This window comes from Leptidea sinapis, chromosome 33, assembly GCF_905404315.1.
Source record: "Leptidea sinapis chromosome 33, ilLepSina1.1, whole genome shotgun sequence".
NCBI lineage: Eukaryota > Metazoa > Arthropoda > Insecta > Lepidoptera > Pieridae > Leptidea > Leptidea sinapis.
In genome coordinates this window covers 6672975-6693187 of record NC_066297.1, presented here as the reverse complement: position 1 = coordinate 6693187, position 20213 = coordinate 6672975, and the positions used below count along the sequence as shown (strand labels likewise).

The 20213-nt window shown below is 41.8% G+C and overlaps 3 protein-coding genes across 3 annotated transcripts in view; 1 reads left to right on the top strand and 2 right to left on the bottom strand.

The window, feature by feature from the left end:
- LOC126974687 (protein son of sevenless) overlaps nucleotides 1–20213 on the bottom strand; it is a 52788-nt gene that overhangs the window by 11258 nt on the left and 21317 nt on the right. The window contains exons 16-31 of the mRNA XM_050822245.1: nucleotides 15850–15964; nucleotides 15342–15498; nucleotides 14248–14469; nucleotides 13586–13681; nucleotides 12882–13064; nucleotides 12126–12288; nucleotides 11262–11383; nucleotides 10508–10627; nucleotides 9558–9654; nucleotides 8744–8830; nucleotides 8232–8373; nucleotides 7339–7404; nucleotides 5889–6033; nucleotides 5125–5221; nucleotides 4340–4403; nucleotides 2710–2778 (exon numbers count right to left, since the gene is read on the bottom strand). Coding sequence (XP_050678202.1) covers nucleotides 2710–2778; nucleotides 4340–4403; nucleotides 5125–5221; nucleotides 5889–6033; nucleotides 7339–7404; nucleotides 8232–8373; nucleotides 8744–8830; nucleotides 9558–9654; nucleotides 10508–10627; nucleotides 11262–11383; nucleotides 12126–12288; nucleotides 12882–13064; nucleotides 13586–13681; nucleotides 14248–14469; nucleotides 15342–15498; nucleotides 15850–15964 — 1945 coding nt within the window. The remainder of the gene's footprint in view (nucleotides 1–2709; nucleotides 2779–4339; nucleotides 4404–5124; nucleotides 5222–5888; nucleotides 6034–7338; nucleotides 7405–8231; nucleotides 8374–8743; nucleotides 8831–9557; nucleotides 9655–10507; nucleotides 10628–11261; nucleotides 11384–12125; nucleotides 12289–12881; nucleotides 13065–13585; nucleotides 13682–14247; nucleotides 14470–15341; nucleotides 15499–15849; nucleotides 15965–20213) is intronic.
- On the top strand, nucleotides 16935–19630 carry LOC126974689 (uncharacterized). Its single transcript, XM_050822247.1, has 2 exons — nucleotides 16935–17363; nucleotides 18784–19630. Exons 1-2 carry the CDS (start codon nucleotides 17180–17182, stop codon nucleotides 19524–19526), a joined length of 927 nt encoding a protein of 308 aa, XP_050678204.1. The 5' UTR covers nucleotides 16935–17179; the 3' UTR covers nucleotides 19527–19630.
- LOC126974688 (uncharacterized) lies at nucleotides 17369–20032 on the bottom strand. Its single transcript, XM_050822246.1, has 2 exons — nucleotides 19618–20032; nucleotides 17369–18312 (listed from the first exon to the last, which is right to left on the bottom strand). Exons 1-2 carry the CDS (start codon nucleotides 19911–19913, stop codon nucleotides 17424–17426), a joined length of 1185 nt encoding a protein of 394 aa, XP_050678203.1. The 5' UTR covers nucleotides 19914–20032; the 3' UTR covers nucleotides 17369–17423.

Genomic DNA, 20213 nt, shown 5'->3' with positions numbered 1-20213 from the left:
TGTGGTGCGCCAGACCAGAGATGACAGCAATACTCCATGTGTGGCCGGACCTGCGCTTTGTAGAGCGCTAGAATGTGGGCCGGCTTGAAGTATTGCCGTGCTCTATTGATGACGCCCGGCTTCTTCGAAGCCAATTTGGCTTTGCCCTCCAGATGGCCATGGAATTGGCAATCGCTCGAGATTTCGAGACCCAGTATTCCGATACTAGGCGAGGATTTAAGAGAAGTGTTCTCGAAGAGCGGTGATACGACAAATAAGGTTTTTTTAGTGGTAAACGCGAAAACTTGAGTCTTCTGGGGGTTAAATTGGACGAGGTACAACTTACCCCATTCCGCGACCTTCTCGAGAGAGGACTCGATAGAAGACACAAGTTTCTCCCGGCACTGGTCGACGATTTCCCGAGAGAGACATGGCCCGTGTATACGGCATCACCAGTGCTGTCATCTGCATAGCAATTAATGTTGGAAGTGTCCAACATATCATTGATATGCAGAAGAAACAGCGTAGGAGATAGCACACAGCCTTGGGGCACTCCAGCATTCACGGGCTTTGGGTTCGAGCAATATCCGTCGACAACGACCTGTATGCTACGCCCAGTGAGGAAGCTGGAGGTCCACTTGCACAAGCTCTCGGGAAGCCTAAATGATGGAAGTTTTGAGAGGAGCGCCTTGTGCCATACACGATCAAAGGCCTTTGCTATATCCAGGTTAACTGCCAGGCCTTTGCTATATCCAGGCTAACTGCCAGGCCTTCCCCCTTGCTTTCAATAGCCGCCGCCCATCTATGTGTTAGGCATACCAGAAGATCACCTGCCGACCGACCATGGCGAAAGCCATCCTGTCGGTCGTTGATCAACTGATGACCCTCTAGGTATACCAAGAGCCGGCGGTTGATTATGCTCTCCATGATTTTGGAGAGCAGGGAGGTAATAGCAATAGGCCTGTAGTTTGCTGGATCTGAACTGTCTCCTTTTTTTGGATCGGATGGGCAAGGGCTGACTTCCATGAGTCAGGGACTACGCCTTTTAAATAAGAGTGCCGGAATAAACGCGTTAGCACCGGCTTCAACTCAAGGGCACACGTTCTAAGCACGATTGGATAAATGCCATCCGGCCCACTCGACTTCCTGATGTCCAACGAAAACAAAGCTCGCCTAACAGTTTTCTGTCTGCACTGTACTTCAGGCATAGAGCTCTGACACCGCGGGATGGTCGGCGGTGTTTTTCCGTTGTCGTCAAGAGTCGAGTTCGAGGCAAAAAGCGCACAGGAGATCGGCTTTCTCTTTTGCCGTATGGGCCAGGGTGTCATTCCTCATGTGCAAGCAAGGGCGGCAAGGATGGCTGGTTGAAGTTACCAAGAGCAGCTTTTCCTCGACTCGTTCCGGTCGGGTAACTTGAAAGCTGCTCGCCGATTTTGACGATGTGCTTCGATTTCGCAAGGGCGATTTGCCGCTTAAAAAATCTGGAGGCACGGTTTTATTTCCTCTTAAGAACTTTGCAGTTCGGATCCCTTGTGCCCAGCGCCGCAACCCAAGTTCGATACGCCTGTTTTTTGCAGTCAGATGCTGCCGTAACTGACGCATCGAACCAGGGCTATGATCTGCCACCGATCGTTACTACAGAGCTTGGTATAAAAATATCCATGCCCTGCAGTATCACATCGGCTACTGCAACGGCGCAGGCACTAGGATCATCCCAAGGGAAACAAACCTTGCCCCAAGGGTAGGATGCAAAAAAGGAACGCAACCTATCCCAATCTGCTGACTTGTAGTGCCAAACGCGGCGGATCGCTGGTGGTCTGCGACGTTGGCGTCGGATAGGCACTACACTCCTGACCAGGCAATGGTCGGACGTTCCGAGAGGGGCATCGACAAAGACCTGGTAACCACCGGGATGTGTAGTCAGCAGAAGATCTAATAAGGGCGGCATGTGGCTATCCACATCCGGGAGCCGCGTTGGCGACTCAACCAATTGGAACATGACCATACGCCAATGCAAAATTATGCACAGATCGCCCTGCGTAGTCTGTGGTACGTGATCCAAGCCATTCGGCATTGTGCCCGTTGACATCACCCAAGACTACGATTTCAGCAGAGGGGATCTGTGCAAGCACGTCGTCAATTGCCGTTTGAACGCAGCCCATGAGATGATCGGTTTCTGCGTTACCACTATGGGACCTGTAGACTCACGCATAGATGCGGACGCGGTCCTCTAAATCTACGCGGAGCCAGAGAGAAGACAGGTCCCTACCTTCAAAATTGCCGAGACGGCGACAGAAGATATCCTCCCTAACGTACACACATACATGAGGCAAAAGGGGTGGCCTCCGGTCCTCGACACTAACCTATGCGAAACATAGCGGCACTAGGCCGCTACTTCGCCAGTATTCTCTGCGAGTGTGGTAATTTCCTCGGACGAGTCTGGCCCGATTGTGCTGACGTCATAAGACGGCAGCGTGACTCTCCCACTTCTAAAAAGCCCTAAGTCGCCTCTTACGACACCCATGGGCCTGGGGCTCCCCTATTCCTTTTACGCCCCGGGGAAAGTACAGTGCAAATTAACTGTATAATTATAAATTATCGTATATTGGATACATCAACCTTTAGAGCTTGAACTCATTGTTTGTGTAAGGCTTCTTCGTGAGTGTCGTGATTACTGTTACAATTAGTAATTGCATCCAACAAATACAATGATTTATTATTTTTCCTTACCTGTCCTGGTTTAGCGGACTGGCGGCTGGCGGTGCAGGGGATCTTTTAGGTGACATGGCTGGACTCGATCTGCATGAAGATAATACAATTGTTATATTTTCCTGGTAAATAGACAAAGTGTTCTCAAGGTTGCTTGCTCTTTTATGTATTTAAAAAGATAAAAAGTACATTTCGATACCTCAGCTCCAAAGAGTAACTATTCAGAAAAGGGTTCCAAAGCTCATAAGGAAAACAACTCGAGTTGTTACTATATGAAACGAAAATATCCCAGGCTTATGAAGATATATTGGAAGTAATAAGTAAACTATTACCACTTATCGACTTGTTTCTCTGTCGTAACGGTGACTTATCGCTTGTAGAACAATTTCTCATACTTATCTCAACCTTTCTGAATTTCAGACTTAATACACTTTGGATTTCATCTACATGCATCGAATAGACGAATTCAAATGTTAGCTTATTCAAATCAGCCAGTGGTATTAGAACCATTATGTAATGAAGTCACATAAAATTACTCATTAATTTTACAAACGTATGTACAAAAATATATACACGATGCATGATTTCTCCAACTCTAACATCTATGCTAACAGTCCGGATGACGCATGATTCATAAATCTTGGTTTGTTCAATCTCCAGGAGTAGTGTAGTTTATCTTTTTAATAAAATTTCCCCCAGGGCTTATTATTGATTCTCACCACCTCTTTATTTGAGGTATTTAAACAATAACTTTCACTCCCGTGGATACCTCCTATAGCGGTAGTTTAGAAAAAGAAAGAATATAATATTATATAATACAGAATCAAGGAAGCTGCAGACGCGATACTAAGAAGGAAAATACACGGATATTATGTCCGTATTCTATCCGATAGTATGGCAGTACTGACTGCGCTGGGGAGCAACACCTATAACTCAGCGCTGATATACGAGTGTCACCGATCCTTAGAACGAGCTGCCTCTAACAACTGGGTAACTCTGCAATGGATCAAAGGACACAGCGGTTCGTTGGGGAACGATGCAGCGGATGAACTTGCAAGGCGGGGGTCGGAAACGCAAGTGGCTGGCCCAGGGCCAGTCCTGCCGCTACCCTTCAGCCAAATGCGGTCATGGATACGCTCTCTCACCAACAACCTACATGGAACCCGATGGACAAATGTCTCAGGCTGCAGACAGTCGAAAGCGGCGATTCCTGCACTATCGCCCAAACTGACACGTCGACTTATTAGCCTAAACAGACATGACATCCGAATTATGGTCGGCACCCTAACGGGTCACACATCACTGAACAAACACCTATTTACAATCGGCGTTACGGACAGTCCTAAGTGCAGGGGCTGTCTAACCGAAGATGAAACGGTCACTCACGTAATCCTGGAATGTGCTGGGGTGGCCAACCAACGGGCACAAACCTTAGTAAATACAAGGTCGCTCCAGGAAGTCTGCGAACACCCCCGGAGTGTTCTGAACTTCTGGAAGGAGCTGGGCTGGTTGGAATGACTGGCCAACACTGCACGCAAAATGGACCTAATTAAGCGGTCTAATTGCGGAAACAGGAGTCCAATATCAATACTAATATATAATACAGAAATTGAAATGACCGTCTTTTTTGGTTGCAAAAATTCATTCTTACCTGAATAACTCTTGATGTTTCGGACTGGGCAGGGGCTTGTCACCGTCCGATATGTCACAGGTACCTTGAAATATCACTATATGTATTATATTATGTAGCTAGTATTATATCACAGTGTAGTAGTGTATAGTTGTGCCCCGCATTTCCACCCGAGCATACATATATAATAATAATGACAATCACCTATTGAGCTTGATAAACTTCGTTCCTATCATTTATCAAAGTACCCATCATTTGATTCCTCAAATAACGATTTGTATATTTTTTTTTATTCTGTAACAGTGTTTTATATTTTATACGGAGTTTTCATTGAAAGCTCCCAGATGGATTATTTTTATCCGACACCTCCAACAAATATAGTAATGGTATAAAAAAATTTATACAAAAACTTAACAAATTGTATACTAAAACCTCCCTCGAGAACCACGCTATCCATCGGTGAAAACAACAAGAAAATCAGGAGTTTTTGAGTTTATCGCGAACAGGCCGTTGCGGTGGAAGACTTTGTTTTATAATATGCAGTGATAGGATTACGATAATTGGACGTAGTTCCTGAAAACGTTCCAAGCCACAAAACTAAGTCATGATGTCATTTAAATAGTGACAGTAGGGCTGCCATTTTTTGTCAGTCCATTAATATGGATCACGTGACCAGTTTTGTGTTCTTAACTCAATTTCCGCATGATTGTGGTTTGGAAATTGTTTCTGGAATCAAGTCCAATTACGTGAACTTAACAAAAATATAATAATAAATCGGTCGAGGCACCAGTGGTCGGTACACTCACCCAGATGGTGGTGGTTGTGTGGCGGCGGCGGCGGCGCCTCGTGCTCGCCCGGGCTGCTGCTGGCCGAGTGGCGCGGCAGCAGCGGCGGCACTCGCTCCTGCCACAACAACACATACTTATTGATGAGGGTAAGAGGTTGCATCTACAACCTGTCCTACAGCAGGCTGTCTCACTTCCTACCAGCGGGGAGGTTCCTATGCACAGGATGCCGGCTAGATTATGGGTACCACAACGGTGCCTATTTCTAAGCAGTAATATGTAAACATTACTGTGTTTCAGTCTGAAGGGCGCCGTAGCTAGTGAAATTATTGGGCATGGGTAAATGAGACTTAACATCTTACGTCTCAAGGTGACGAGCGCAATTGTTGTGCCTGAGCGACACTGCATTGTAATGGGCAGGGCGTCAATCAATTATCATCAGCTGAACATCCTGCTCGTCTCGTCCCTTCTTGCCATAAAAAATGTGCAATAAATTCAACAGTGAGTCAACTCCATTGCTGCCCTGTCCATTACAATGCCGTGCCGCTCAGGATTTTTAAAAAACCCAAAACTCTGAGTGGGACTACAATTACGCTAGTCATCTTAAGACATAAGATGTTAAGTCTCATTTGCCCAGTAATTTCCGTCGCCACGGCGCCCTTCACACCGAAACACAATAATGCTTACATATTACTGCTTTACAACAGAAATAGGCACCGTTGTGGTACTCATATGCTAGCCAGCATCCGGCCAACTCGTATAATGTGGGTAGTTGTAAAACGCACCAGCGTGTCGGCGCGGCGTGACGCCTGGTCGCTGTAGTGGCGGCAGTAGAACAGCTCCGCGTCGACGATGGCTCCGCGCGGGGACAACGCCCCTCCCACTCCGCGGCGGCAGCCCGCGCTCGCTATACTGCTACTACTGCCGCATCTGGAACCACCACCACCACTCAATTAGATCTCTTCGACGACAATTTAGCGGATCTCAAACGAAAATTACTTGCAAATAAGATATTGTTGTATATACTCATAAATTGTTAATTTCAATAATATTTTGTAAAAAGTTTTATTTAATTTACTAGTATTTTGTTTTGAATGTTTAAGTCTTGTTTTTGCCTATTGTAGATATCTATTATGAAATTCTGTGAATGCCTTAAATTAATAGATATCCTAGACTATACAAAATCTTAACAATGTGTAATCAAATGTCATGCATATCTATTGTTAGTGTTACAATAAATAAATAAAATATCAACCGCGAGGAATCAACACAAACAACCGGGAAGGATCCTTCTCAGTTAGAGGATAAACGACCGTAGGAGTCATCTGATGCTAAGCAATCATCGTGTCATTAAGGTACCCAACTCGTATCGTCCTGATGGTGGGGATTTTATCCTAATTACACCAACCACTTGACCCGTTCTACGCCATCAAATCAATAACGATCTATACACATATAAGGACATATCATTCACAGGTTGATAGCGGAACGGTAAAAGTGTGCTTAAAGACAATGTAAGAAAACTTTTCTCATCATGCGTCAACTGTCACTGTCCGAATGAAACATGAACCGAATTTTTTTTATGAAATAGGAGGACAAACGAGGGTACGGGTCACCGTTGTTAATGGATTAAGGGATGGCCACCGGTCCTCGACACTAACCCATGCGAAACATAGCGGCACTAGGCCGCTACTTCACGACGGTATTCTGTGCGAGTGTGGTAATTAACCCGGACGAGTCTGGCCCGATTGTGCTGACGTGAAAAGACGGCAGCGTGACTCTCCCACTTCTAAAAAGCCCTTAGTCACCTCTTACGACACCCATGGGCGTGGGACTCCCCTATTCATTTTATGCCCCGGGGAAAGTACAGGACAATATTCTTGAGCAATAAGCAAAATGTTTTACATTGCTGTTTATTGCCCACAAATATTTAAAAACAACTGGAGTGAATGCGGCAATGTATAGATATAGCAGTCGAAGCTTATTATTGTGTAATTTGAGACATGTTCCATATTTCGGCTTTATTTTTATACGATGTCGTTTATACGTTGGAGCTGATACTAAGGTGCGCCAGACCAGAGATGACAGCTATACTCCGTATGTGGCCGGACCTGTGCTTTGTAGAGCGCTAGATGCTCGATGGAAAACCACTTTCATTTAACGCAAACTATGATGATGAGAAAAATAAAAATTTAGTTTTCTATTTATAACTAATAGATGGAGATAATGTCATACCGCTCATGTCTCGGAGAGTGATTGTCTCTAGGTGAGGGAGGCTCGTCTCGCGTCGACATACTGTGCCTAAAGAAATAACATCGTGTTACTCACACATATTGAAATATTTTAAAATAATTTATTTCAGTAACAAATATGGTACAAACATGATTCATTTATACGTCTAGACTTATGAGCTGTGAAAACGTCGAAAAAAAAAAGACTTTAGAACTAACCTCTATTTTGAGCAATTCACGCACACTGTGTCGAAGAAATCACGACTATAAAACGCAGCTTGTCACGCACACTAAATTAATATTCCCGGCCTGTTTTTATCGGTTGTCTAACAGCAAGAGACTATCTAGACGCATAAATTATCTAAGGGTACAAAAATAGTAAGTGAATGTGATCTTCTAATTAATTCCTGTTTCAGAAGTCCACGCTCTTAAAACAGAATATCAAATCTTCACCAGTTCCAAAGCGTAACAATTCAGAAAAGGGTTCTCAAACAAAACTCAAGAAATAACTTGAAATTGTAGACTTACGAAGAAATATTAGAAGTAACAACTAAGCTGTATTCACTTATCGACCAACTTGTTTCTCTTTGGTAATGGTGGCTTAACGTTTATAGAATAATTGCTCATACTAATCTCGGAACTGTTACACTGTAGAACTGAGGTATCGATATATATATATAATATTTATTATAAATTATAAAAGAGATAGGTACATAGTTATAATCGCTCATTGCTTACACTCACATGCCTATTTTTCTTATCGTTTAATATGTAGACTATTTAGACGTATACATGATCTTAGCTCCTAATAAAAGATTACTTGTTTTTGACGACAATATATCAACGCTCGCTGATTGATTAGCGTCTGACGTTTGTAAGCCCTCATTGGCCACTCACCTAGAATGGGCGTTGAGCGTCGCTATCGACTTGCTCTTGTCGAAGAACGCCAGTCCCTTGTCGAAGAGGCTGAGCTGACCAATGTGCGCGAGCGAGCTGGAACAAGACCGCTCTAAGCGCGGACTCGTAACTGATCTATCACCTGTGAAAATTATCAATAGGGCCCGGATTAATATGTAAATACCTATTGAAGTGAAAAACTTCTTTGGCATCGTTGTGATTTGAAAGTCGATAAAACGAAAAAGCGACAGTAAAAAGAGGCAGACACATAAATTCATAAGATTTAACGTGGGACAAAATGAGATAGGAAGCTTTATAAAGTGTTTTGGTACCAGGCGATCATAGTTAAAGAAGAGATTGTCTTATGTATGATGACGTTAATATATTCTGACGTCATGCGCACGACGGTTTACTACATAGACAGGAGTTATTGTATATATTCTTTGGTTGTATTGAGTTTTTCTATTACTTCAACATCGCGAATAGGAATTGTATAAATTAATTATACTCACAGTCGTCGTGGTGTAAATGTATCGGTAGCGAGGCAAGGGACGCCCCGTCCCACGTGCTCATGCTTGTCGGAGACAGTTGGCTCACACCTGGAACACGAACATTAGTACATAAATCCGCTGCAAATACAGATCAAATCAAATATATTTTATTTCGTAGATAAATCACATTTCACTTGACATATTTTAATGGTCTCAAATGTAATGCTCATTCAATGATTATTGTATGGTACGGTTTTTAAAATTAGATAAATTTTAATGTGTATCAACAATAATTCAATCTTTTGATAAAACGTGTCCACATAAATTGTCGTGAATTTTAATTGAACGCAACTGTACTGTTGAAGCGCTGATAACGTCTCGACCAATAACTGTACATTTTCACCTACACATCTCTTATTTTAACATCAATTTCTTTTGTAGCATAGTAGCGCTCTCTTTATGTGACGGGAGCCACACTATCTTTCAAATCTGCTCACAATTATTTTAAATTTCAATAAACAGTATTTTGCTTTTTAAGTTTACAAATTTAATTTGCACCAAAATCACTGGACGATGATGGACCCGTGGCCCTAATATGCAATTATTGGGGTTGAGCAGGTTATCATCTGTAAAGTAGGTGCTTTAGATGGCCACAACCTGAGAGTTGAACATGACATACCAATGCGTCACTCGAACGGTTGGCTTAATTGGTAAGAGCACACGAATGGAATCCAAGAGGCGCGGGTTCGAGTCCCGCATCGTCCATGAATTTTGGTACAATTTAAATTTGAATATCACTACAGTAAATATATATTTGATCATAGACGTGACTCACTGATGTTGTCGTCGTTGTTGTTAGAGGGCGCGTGCTGTTCGTGCGATCGCCGCGATATCTTCACCGGCTTCAGCGACAAGTCTGGGTATTTCCGTGGCTGTAACATTGTGACATAATGTTAGACTTAGTCCAGAACGTCGAGCCAAGAAAGTAACTTAGCTCGGGTGTAATCGCCGTGCGGTGGGAGTGCGGGCGAGAACGGGTTCAGGGCAAGCGCCGAGCATTCAGTCAGGGAAGAACTACCGAGCGAGGCGGTTGTGTCGCACGCGCATGTCAAGAACACCACATCCTTATTTCGAAATCGTAATTGCTGTGTTTGTGAAGTGTAACTATTATGCGATTATAAACTGCTTACTTACAACGTATGACTGACTGATTATTATACCGTGTGTTCGAAGGACTGTGTTTTACTTGCTGGAGTGTTAAGTGCCCACAACAATAGACAACCACGAAAATCCTGACCATATGACCAACCTTGCCGCCATAGACATAAATAGTCTTTAGAAATTTCCGCCTTATTGTTACATATGTTGGTACTTTCCAAGGTGTATTTTTTTTTTATGGAATAGGAGGACAAACGAGCGTACGGGTCACCTGTTGTTAAGTGATCACCGCCACCCATACTCTCTTGCAACACCAGAGGAATCACAGGAGCGTTGCCGGCCTTTAAGGAAGGTGTACGCGCTTTTTTTGAAGGTACCCATGTCGTATCATCGCGGAAACACCGCACAAGGAAGTTCATTCCACAGCTTTGTAGTACGTGGAAGAAAGCTCCTTGTAAACCGCACTGTGGAGGACCACGTATTATGATATATTTCGACCTTCGACCTGGTCTACGTTCTGCATGACTCGAATACTTTACATATCGCATTACCATTTACCATTAGCTTCTAGTTTTTCTAGTCCCTCAACTGCAGATGGATAACACAAAAGTCAAGTTAGTGACTTACAATTTTCGCCATCGGCTTGGCGGGAGGTCGTGGTTCTATCTCCAAACTTTTCGCGTACAGATAGTTGGTGATTTCGTTCTCGTCCATGCCGGGGAATGGGTCCAATGCTTCTAGAAACATCTGAAACACAACATCGATATAAATATCGTAAGAATATTAGCGTATTATTTACTAGTGTAAGACGATCTGACAGCCCAATAATGCGAGACCAATTTTGATTTGCCAATGTGTGCGTTACTTAGTTTAAACAGATTTAGAGCAGAGATTATCAAACTTATTTCTTTCACCGCCCGTTTTGAAAATCAACTGCTATTCAGCATCCCCAATTGTTTATACACTTCGAGTATTTCTAGTTTTATACCATCATACAGGGCAGAAATATAAACTAATTAGTGCATTTGTGCACTCATACGTATTTTATTCATGGATCCGTAAAATCACGGATGAATGCACAAATACCCTTATTCGAAATTTATTAATATATAAAGTATCTAAATGACATTACAAATCGACCAACACTCTCCTAAACCACGCCAACATCCCCCATTTTTTTCTGGGCCCTTTAACGCCCCCCTCTAGGTCTCTAACGCCTACAATGGGGCGTTATCACATTTGAGAAAGACTGGTTTATGGCAATCAAAATCGGTTACTGTAGATGCGTTTTCCTTTTCTCTCTTTCTGTATCTCCGATTTCAAGATGTTCTCCAATCTCTCTCACACGCTCTACGGTCCCGACAGTAGCGGTAATACTCACTCGCGTCCTTATCTCGACGGTGAGACAGTACGGCTGGTTTTGATACTGTTGAATTTCGCCCGTTATTTCTGCAACTTTTCTTCGCTTCGAGAAGTTTATTAGCTGCGAGTTTGGTAGGTAGTCTGAAATGAACATCATTTCATTTTAATTTCATATTACAATTTTTTATACCAGCTGGGACGTAATTTTATGCAAAGCACAACGTACACACAATAATACGCCTGCTTCCCATACACAGAGTGTAAACGTTACTGAAATTATTCCATAAGTATTACAGATATAAGAAAACTTTAAAGTGATATCGAAAGTACGATATCTAAAAGAAAAATGAGATCAATATATTTTTAAAACAAACGAGAAGTGTCCAAAATATTAAACACTCCCATATATTTAGTATGAGATTAGTAGAAAGGTTTTAGTTTCTTTATTTTCAAGCGTTTTTTTAGCTTAGAATTGATATTAAAGGAAACTGTTTACTAAACTAACAAAATAATCAAAATATCTTATCCTTTAAATGAATAATATCCTCAGAAAGTAAATAAAAAATTGTATTCCAAGCAGACCTTTATACTAATCTCATACTAAATGTAATGGAGTGTTTAATATCAAAATTTTGGATAACTCCTGTAACACGTAACTTCACACGCGGGATCGTATTATATTGAAACTATTCTTGAATTATCTTCTTTGTTTTCCATTACTTTTACATAATACTTAACATTGTTTTATATTAAGTACTAGGCCGAGGGCCAACCGTTCTTGACTTACATCATCTTCTAATCTCTCTCGATTGCTTTCTTGTTTGAGCCATTTCAATTTCTAATAAGTTCGTATTCTATATATCAATTCCGAGTTTCTACTCACCCAGGTTGCCCTCTTCGATGTGCAGGATGTTGGTAAGGTAGATCCCGCAGAACGGCACACAGGGCGGGTTGATGCTCCGCAGCCTCTCCTGGTAACGCTTGAAGTGGTCAGAATTGAGCGCGCGGAACTGCTCAAGCGCGCGCAGGTATCGAAGTGGAACAACCTGAGAATGGGTAGTTAACATATAAAAATATTTCTTTATTAAAATTTTTCATATGAATACATTTTTTTCAGTCATCCCCTCGGCGGAATGGCAATTTTCATTTTAGACGAAACAGCATAAAACGGCTAGAGCACAACTTTTATAAAATTTTTGAATAAAAGGCGTAGAAGATATCATGTTTACCTAATTATTAAAACAATATAATATACTTACTAGTGAAAACACGAATTTTTGTCTGCGATTTTTGATAACGATCATACGCACACGCGTACGTTCGGTTGCTTGGTCGGCGTCGCACTGAACGCACTAATTTATCTCCATAGCGTGTCAGTGGACCGAAGTACGCCAGACCGACGAGCTCGACTAACGATTCTCATCAGCGCGACGTAGCTGTACGCGAGTAGTTATTCATCATAGGTTTTTATTGTTGTAGCTACGCTTGACCGATGTCAGCGCTCACCGTCGGTCGAGCACTAAATGGCTAAATTACAGCCTTAATATAGGATTCCCGTTGGTTAAGTGAAAGGTTGTGCAGCACATGGAAAAGGCGAAATAGGTCTAAACCTAATAATAAAAAATATAGATAGCGCCACCTGAAAGGTGTTCCGGAGCCGGTGCACGCTGGCGCTGCCGCAAGCCGCCACCACTCCCAACACGCCGTTGAAGTTGTTCAGGTCGCGGAGGCAGATGGCCAGCTCTATGAGGCGGCACACCACGCCCGCGCGTTCTTCCAGGTTCTCACTCTCCACTATCCACTTCTCCATCCATCTGGTGAACTAGGGATACAAAAAACTATACTGTTTCTTGACCTACCACATGTTCATCATAATTTCAGCCGGAAGACATCCACTGCTGGACAAAGAACGTCCCCAAAGATCTCCGTGAACTTCGGTCCTGTGCTGCCCTCATCCAACTCATTCAGCAACAGGATTGTTGTACAGCTCTTCAGAACACTCCCCATGATAAATCCTTTAGAAGACACAATGAAGCGACGTTTCTACGGAAGGCCCAGTGATTTAGCTGTTCTCAGAGTACTTTATTTATTTATTTAAGTAGCCATAACACATTTCATATGTACAATCTGCCAAACTACGTATGTAGTTTGTGGGCAGCAGCTCTCGTGGAACAATAATGCTACTTACATTAACCTAACCTAAAACAACAATTATTATATATATTACTGGATACCTAACCATTCAAGCAGTTCTGCGTTGCACGCGACAGTACTGCATTACTGCTGAAAAAAAATTCAATAAGTTCTACGTCTACTTAATAAAAAAATACACAAATAACTCACATTAGTTGTATGTTTGATGATTTTCAATAAGTTAGGGCTCGTCTTCTCCTTGTCCTTTTTAGTCCACACAGCTCCGACCAGCTCAGAAGGTTTAACCTAACAATGAAAAATATTATCATAATAGATGTAAGCATTATTGTGAACAAAATATAAAATGCGATACTACGTATGTCATTGCAACGAAGAAAATCTTAGCAAACTGAGCTGTTATAATTACTTTAGTACACTACTTAACTATCTTGGGGTCAAGGCCTTTTAGCCTTAATTCTGGCGTAAGAAAGATAAAATAGAATTCACTGGTAATTTACAACCCTGTAGTATATAATAATTACTAAGGTATTTTAAAAAATTGGCGTATGGGTCACCTGTTGTTAAATGATCAGCGCCATCCACATTCTCTTACAACACCAGAGGGATCACAGGAGCGTTGCCGAGTATTTAGAAAGGTGTACTCGGGGATGATATCCTAACTCGTGGCGTGTCGTGCGAAAGTCAAACAGCTCTTCGGAACACTACCATTCATAGAGCACGGGATCCACAACAAATCGAACGGCTCGGCGTAGCACTCGGACAAATGGTTTGAACTGATACTGGGGTACGCCATGCTAGAGATGACAGCAATACTCCATACGTATCTTTGAAGCTGAACGGTGATTACCGACCTGTCGGTAGAGCTGGAACTCGAGAAGCGTGAGCTGACGGGCGAGTTCCAGGGGGTGCAGCGCCAGCGGGTGCCAGTTGTACTTGTCGGGGTCGGCGAGGTGGCGGGCCTGCGCGGGCGGCAGTTTGTCGAACACGTGCGACACCGACATGGCCGACACGCCCGACACGCTGCTGGAGATACTGCCCGAGATGCTGCCCTCGCAGTCCATCCACACGCCGCTCTGGAAACACAATCAATCATAACAATTACAAGGACATTACATCGAAATGCAAAATACCACCCGCATCACGATGACCACTGGCATTCCACAACTGCAATTCCATTTTGCAAGAAATTTCTTGCCTCGCACAGCCATTTTACTCAAACCCAAACCGATTCTACTAAGGGACCTTCAAGAAAAGAGCATACTCCCACCTTAAGGACCGGCACCGCAACTCATGACCCTGCTGTTGCGGAAGTCCATAGGCGGTTTCCTCACCACTCCCCATCCGTGAGCGTCTTGCCGTTTGCCCCCTATTTTACTCCTAAATGTCAGTTCAACCCCACACATGTGAATCTCCTTCTTCCTTGTGTGGTGTTTCCAAGACGATATGATATGGGTACCTTCAAAAAAAGCCCTTACACCTACGTTAAAGGCCGGCAACGCATGTGATTATAAAGGCATGTGATTTCTCTGGTGTTGCCAGCCTCCCCCAAAGATATCCATGATGATCGGTCCTGCGCTGCCCTCATCTAACGTATTCCGGCGATCTTGATCAGATTGTCGGTCCATATTGTGGGGGGCCTAGCAACACTGCGTCTTCCGGTACGTAGTCGCCATTCGAGGACTTTACTGCCCCAATGACCATCTGTCCGTCGAGCTATGTGCCCTGCCCACTGCCACTTCAGTTTCGCAACCATCTGCGCTATGTTGGTTACTTTGGTTCTCCTACGGATCTCCTCATTTCTACTTCGATCGCGCAGGGAAACTAGACATAACCGAGTAGAATAGCCAGAGGCCTATTGAGGAGAGCCTCACCCCTTAAGCGACCATGAGCTTTCTCATCAGGCCCATACCATGTCTGTGTGTGTGTGAGTCTTATGTAAGTTTACCTTCCTCTGCACAATCTTCAGCACACTCTGCACCCACTTCTTCATGGGTTTCCCGTCAACCGACTCCAGAAACTCCTTCAGTCTCTCGAGCAGCTGCGGCTCGCGCTCAAAGTCGTAGAAGTGCTGGTCCACCCAATGCCGGAGAACGTTGATGACTCTGTACGAAATAGAATGAGTTAGAAAACAATTTCTTTTTAAATGCTTTTCCTCACTTCTGGGGTTGTAGAAAAGAATAGTATTATCAGAAAAGTGTATAATATTTGGATGTTAAACTTTTCCACTTCCTTTTCTCGTATAAGCCACTAGTTAATTATTAAAAAAAAACTAGGTTATAAATAGCGCGAACAGCCCTCTTCTGCAGCACAAATATTGTATTAATATCGGCAGCGCTGCCCCACAGCAATATATTGTTTTAGCGCCCCATCCTCTGAACCCATCCACCAACTTGCACTGGATCGCTTCCCATTGCCATCCAACCCGTAAATCTGCACCGCATTGAGCGACTCACCGAAACTTGACAGGCTGCTGGAACTCTTTCCTGTATCGCTTCCAGTCTTCTCTCGCCGTATTCTTGCTCAGCTTCTCAGCGTCGCTATTGGCCGACATCTCCTCGACGCATTCAGCTGTGCAAAAAGTATTCAGTTAAAAATATCAATCTATACTGAACTTTCTCGGAGATTGCCTTAATAATAAAGTGATAATTAAGCTAAAACTGTGTCACATTTTTAGCATAGCAGTATAAAAAGTTTATTGAAATCCATAATTATCCAAATTTTTGAGTTATTTTGAGTTTAAATTCCACTAAAGTCTCGTACCAGAATTTGGCGAGTCAACATCTTCTGAGGATGCCTCGTATAGAGGCGAAACGCCGTCCTGCTGTCAGGCTTCAAGTGGTATGTTCTTATATGTGTATACAACGTCATTGTAAGCCTTCGTAGAAGGCCGGCAACGCTCCGGTGATTCCTATGGTATTGTAGAAGAATGTAGGCGGCGGTAATCACTTAACACAAGGTGAACCATTAACTCCTTTTTCCTCCTCTTCCATAAAAAAGTAGACTGTCCTAAAACATGAATAACATACAGTAGGTACTCTTATAATACATTACCAATGTCTAAATCGAGATCCAAAAACGATTCATGAGGGCTAATGTCCTTTTTTGGTAGCTTGATCCTTGGTACTGGCGTGCGCAAAATATTTTACACGTTATAAATAAATAGTAAAAATATTAATAAATTCTTTATTGCCATAGAAATCATTACAAATATAAAATGAACAATTAGGATACGCGATTAAACACAAGGCAAAAGGAAAAGGCTCAGCTTCACCTGACATGGAATCATGGATTTATTTTTATATTTTTGCTGCAGAGAATCTGAAAGATCCCCTAAACCGAGCTGTTTTGTGCTTAGGGATTATCAGGCCGAGTTGTCTGTTTGCACGCAAGATGTGTTGTACGTTGAAATCTTTATCTTTAAATAGGTAAGTATTATTAGGATGAGAAGTTAAAACAAAAATAATAATTAATAAATAATATAATAATAATAAATACAAAAGTTTCAATAAGTAACAACTTTTATAGAAGTAACAACTCTAAGGCTAAGTTCATATGGCCGCGCGGTACCGCGCGGAACTACGAACCGCGCGGCACAAGATCAATATAAACGATAATTATCGTCTACATTACCGCGCGGTACCGCACGCCAACGCGCGGCGCGCTCTGACCCGCGCGCAAGATCTAGAACCGCGCGCTGCCGCGCGGCCCAAGTATTTCAAACCTGTATCGACCTGTTCAGTTGATCCGCGCGCCTTGAGACGGAAAGACACATAGATCGATGCAATGAGTACCGAAGATGACATTGTGCCTATCGATTTGCTTATCGACGAAATCGAAAAAAGAGATGCGATTTGGAATCTTAACTCTAAGGATTATTCAAATAAAATATTAAAAAGAAGGTCTTGGGAAGAACTAGTTTTAATTTTTTGCAAAAATGATGATTCCGAAGAAAAAAAGAAAAATTTGGGTAAGTTGTTTTTTAATTAGTTTTATTTATTTAAAATAAGTTTTATAAAATCATCACCTATTACACCATTTTATCTTGCCAATCTAATTTACCTTCAGTAACAAAATAATTTGTGAATTTAGTTCGAATATTATCTACTTCATGGATTGCTCGTCCACTGTTAGTTGGATTCACATTAGGTAATGGCGCTGGATTGATCATATCATCCTGATTTATACCATCTCTCATCCTTACCAAGTTATGTAAAACACAAATAGCTTTGACGATATCAACAGCAAAATCTATCTTCACGTCTATTGGCCGGTGTAAGATACGCCACTTGTTACACATTATGCCAAATGTACATTCGACATACCTTCGTGCTAAAGAAAGGCGGTAGTTAAATATTTTTTTTTCTTTTGACAACATTTTACCACCATAGGGTCTCATCAAATTTTTAGTCATAGCGAAAGCCTCGTCAGCTACAATTACGTATGGTAGTTTAAATGCATCGCTCTCATTATTTGTGATAGATCTAGGCTCTGGTAAGTTCAACGAATTTTCTGAGAGTTTTTTGAATAATGACGTTTCCTTGAAAACACCCGAATCACTGTCTTTTCCGTAAGCTCCAACGTCTATCCATATGAAGCAATAGTTAGCATCACATAAAGCCATTAAAACTAATGAGAAAAAGTGTTTATAATTGTAATACATTGATCCTGATTCTGGTGGCTGTATTAAACGAACGTGTTTGCCGTCCAACGCTCCAACACAATTTGGAAAATATGCTTTATTTTCAAATTGTATAGATATTTGTGTCCAGATTTCTTTTGTTGGTGGACTCATGACCAAAGTTTTTAAATTTCTCCAAAAAACTTGGCACACTTGCTTAATTATACCCGATATCGTAGACTTGCCAATTTTATAACCATATTGTAACTCTGCAAATGAAGAACCAGTTGCTAGGTACCTGTAACATAATAGTTATTTAAGATACACGTGCATAAAGTAGATCTTTACCGAATAAGTGCTACAGTGAAAACACAAGCATAGCGAGTGTTTACAGTGTGGCACGCGAGCATAAAGTGCATATGCTCACGTGCCACGATAAATATTCCATTTCTATTCCTACTCCTATTCCTCGTCAAATTCCTATTCCCATACCTATTCCTACCCCTACTTACTCCTATTCCTACTCCTATTCCTATTCCTAATTCTATGTCTATGTCTATTTCTTTTAAGGAAATCTTTACTGAATAAGTGCTACAAAGAAAACACATTCATAGCGAGTGTTTACAGTGTGGCACGTGAGCCTAAAGTGCACAAAGTACAATTTGCATAAAGTACGAGTAGGTCATAAGGACTCTTTATGCACCCGTATCGTACAACATTTTTCAATAGTTTTGCAATGAAAACTAATAATTAATTATTTACTTTCTAGGATCGATTTTGCAAAAAAAATGGAAAAATTTACGAGATGCCTATGTAAAAGAACTTAAGAAAACAAAACATTTGAAGTCTGGTTCCTCAGCATCAACACCATCTTCATTTTCGTATTTCCAAAGATTGTCATTTCTTAAACAAGTTGTCCAGAAACGAAAAACTGACAACAGCCTTGATGTTGCGGAAGTTACAGAGAATCCTGATTTGGATAGTGCAGTTAACAGCAGCGGCGTTCAAGCTTCAACAGAAAATGTGCCCCGGAAAAAATTCAAACTTCACCCTGCCGATGAACATTTTGCAAATCTTTTACAACAAAGCATAAATACTCGAAATAATAATGCAGCAGAAAAGAAAGATGACGATGAAGATAAATTATTTTGTCTTTCATTGGTTAGGGAAATAAAAAAAGTTCCTGAAAACCGGCGTTTAAAACTGAAAATTGAAATTTATAATTTATTAGAACGATACCAAGCTACACGAGCACAGCCACTTGAAGATTTTAACTACCCGTCTACTTCATATAGCTCACAACGACCACCCAGAAACTATCATGCTTCATTTCAAAGTTCTCAATATAGCAACCCAATGCAGTACTCTGATAGAGAATCAACACAATATGGCTATACAACTAGTTCATACACTTCACCTCCCACAAGTTCATCGCAAGCAACATCACCCCCGGGTGATGTTACTTGTGACCCGTCATACGAAGATTCTCAAGAATTAGATCTGTTCAATTAAACTAAAAGTTAATTTGCCAAGAAGCCTCGCTCATAATTTCTTATTTTTTATAATTTTTACTGTGATTATGATTAATAAACAGTTAACTTACCGCAATGTTACAATGAGTTTTTCTTTTGGTGATATGCAATATCTTACAGCATTTTCACTGGATTTTAAATCATTTTCAATGAAATCGTATAAAAAATCAAAGGTTGCAACTGACATACGGAAATAATTAAAAAAAATTTCTTCATGTAACCTCAACTTAGGGTATAAGGTGACAAACAGGCTTGAAGAAAGTCTGTCACTTAATATTGGATGCACCCAGTATCGCCTTTGTCGTCTTCTGCGACGTCTCAGTCTTCTATATAAAATCCACAAGCAAATTGCCTCCTCCACGTCCATTGTATATCAATGTTAATGCCAGACTGGCGCTCGTATATACCCTGTCATGTGAACTCTCACATCGCGCGTCGGCGCGCGGTGCCGCGCGGCCATATGAACTTAGCTTAATAGCATTGATTTTAAGTCGTGCTCAGTTCGCAGCTGCGATGGACTTATAATACATTGACAAATCAGTATACGCACACTGCGATCTACTCGTAGTAACTTATTGAGAAATTACCCAGTGCGCGCGAAACTACTACTACAGCAGCTGTTATCTGGTGACTTGTTTATAATGTTAAAGAACAATCTAAGAAAGTC

Bases quoted from the DNA above. Each gene is read 5' to 3' on its own strand.
- LOC126974688 (XM_050822246.1), bottom strand. From the start codon at position 19,913: ATGGACGTGGAGGAGGCAATTTGCTTGTGGATTTTATATAGAAGACTG. The intron at 18,313-19,617 runs GTAAGTTAACTG...ATTATGTTACAG, and splicing joins AAACTCATTGTAACATTGCG to GTACCTAGCAACTGGTTCTT.
- LOC126974689 (XM_050822247.1), top strand. From the start codon at position 17,180: ATGAGTACCGAAGATGACATTGTGCCTATCGATTTGCTTATCGACGAA. The intron at 17,364-18,783 runs GTAAGTTGTTTT...TTTACTTTCTAG, and splicing joins AGAAAAAAAGAAAAATTTGG to GATCGATTTTGCAAAAAAAA.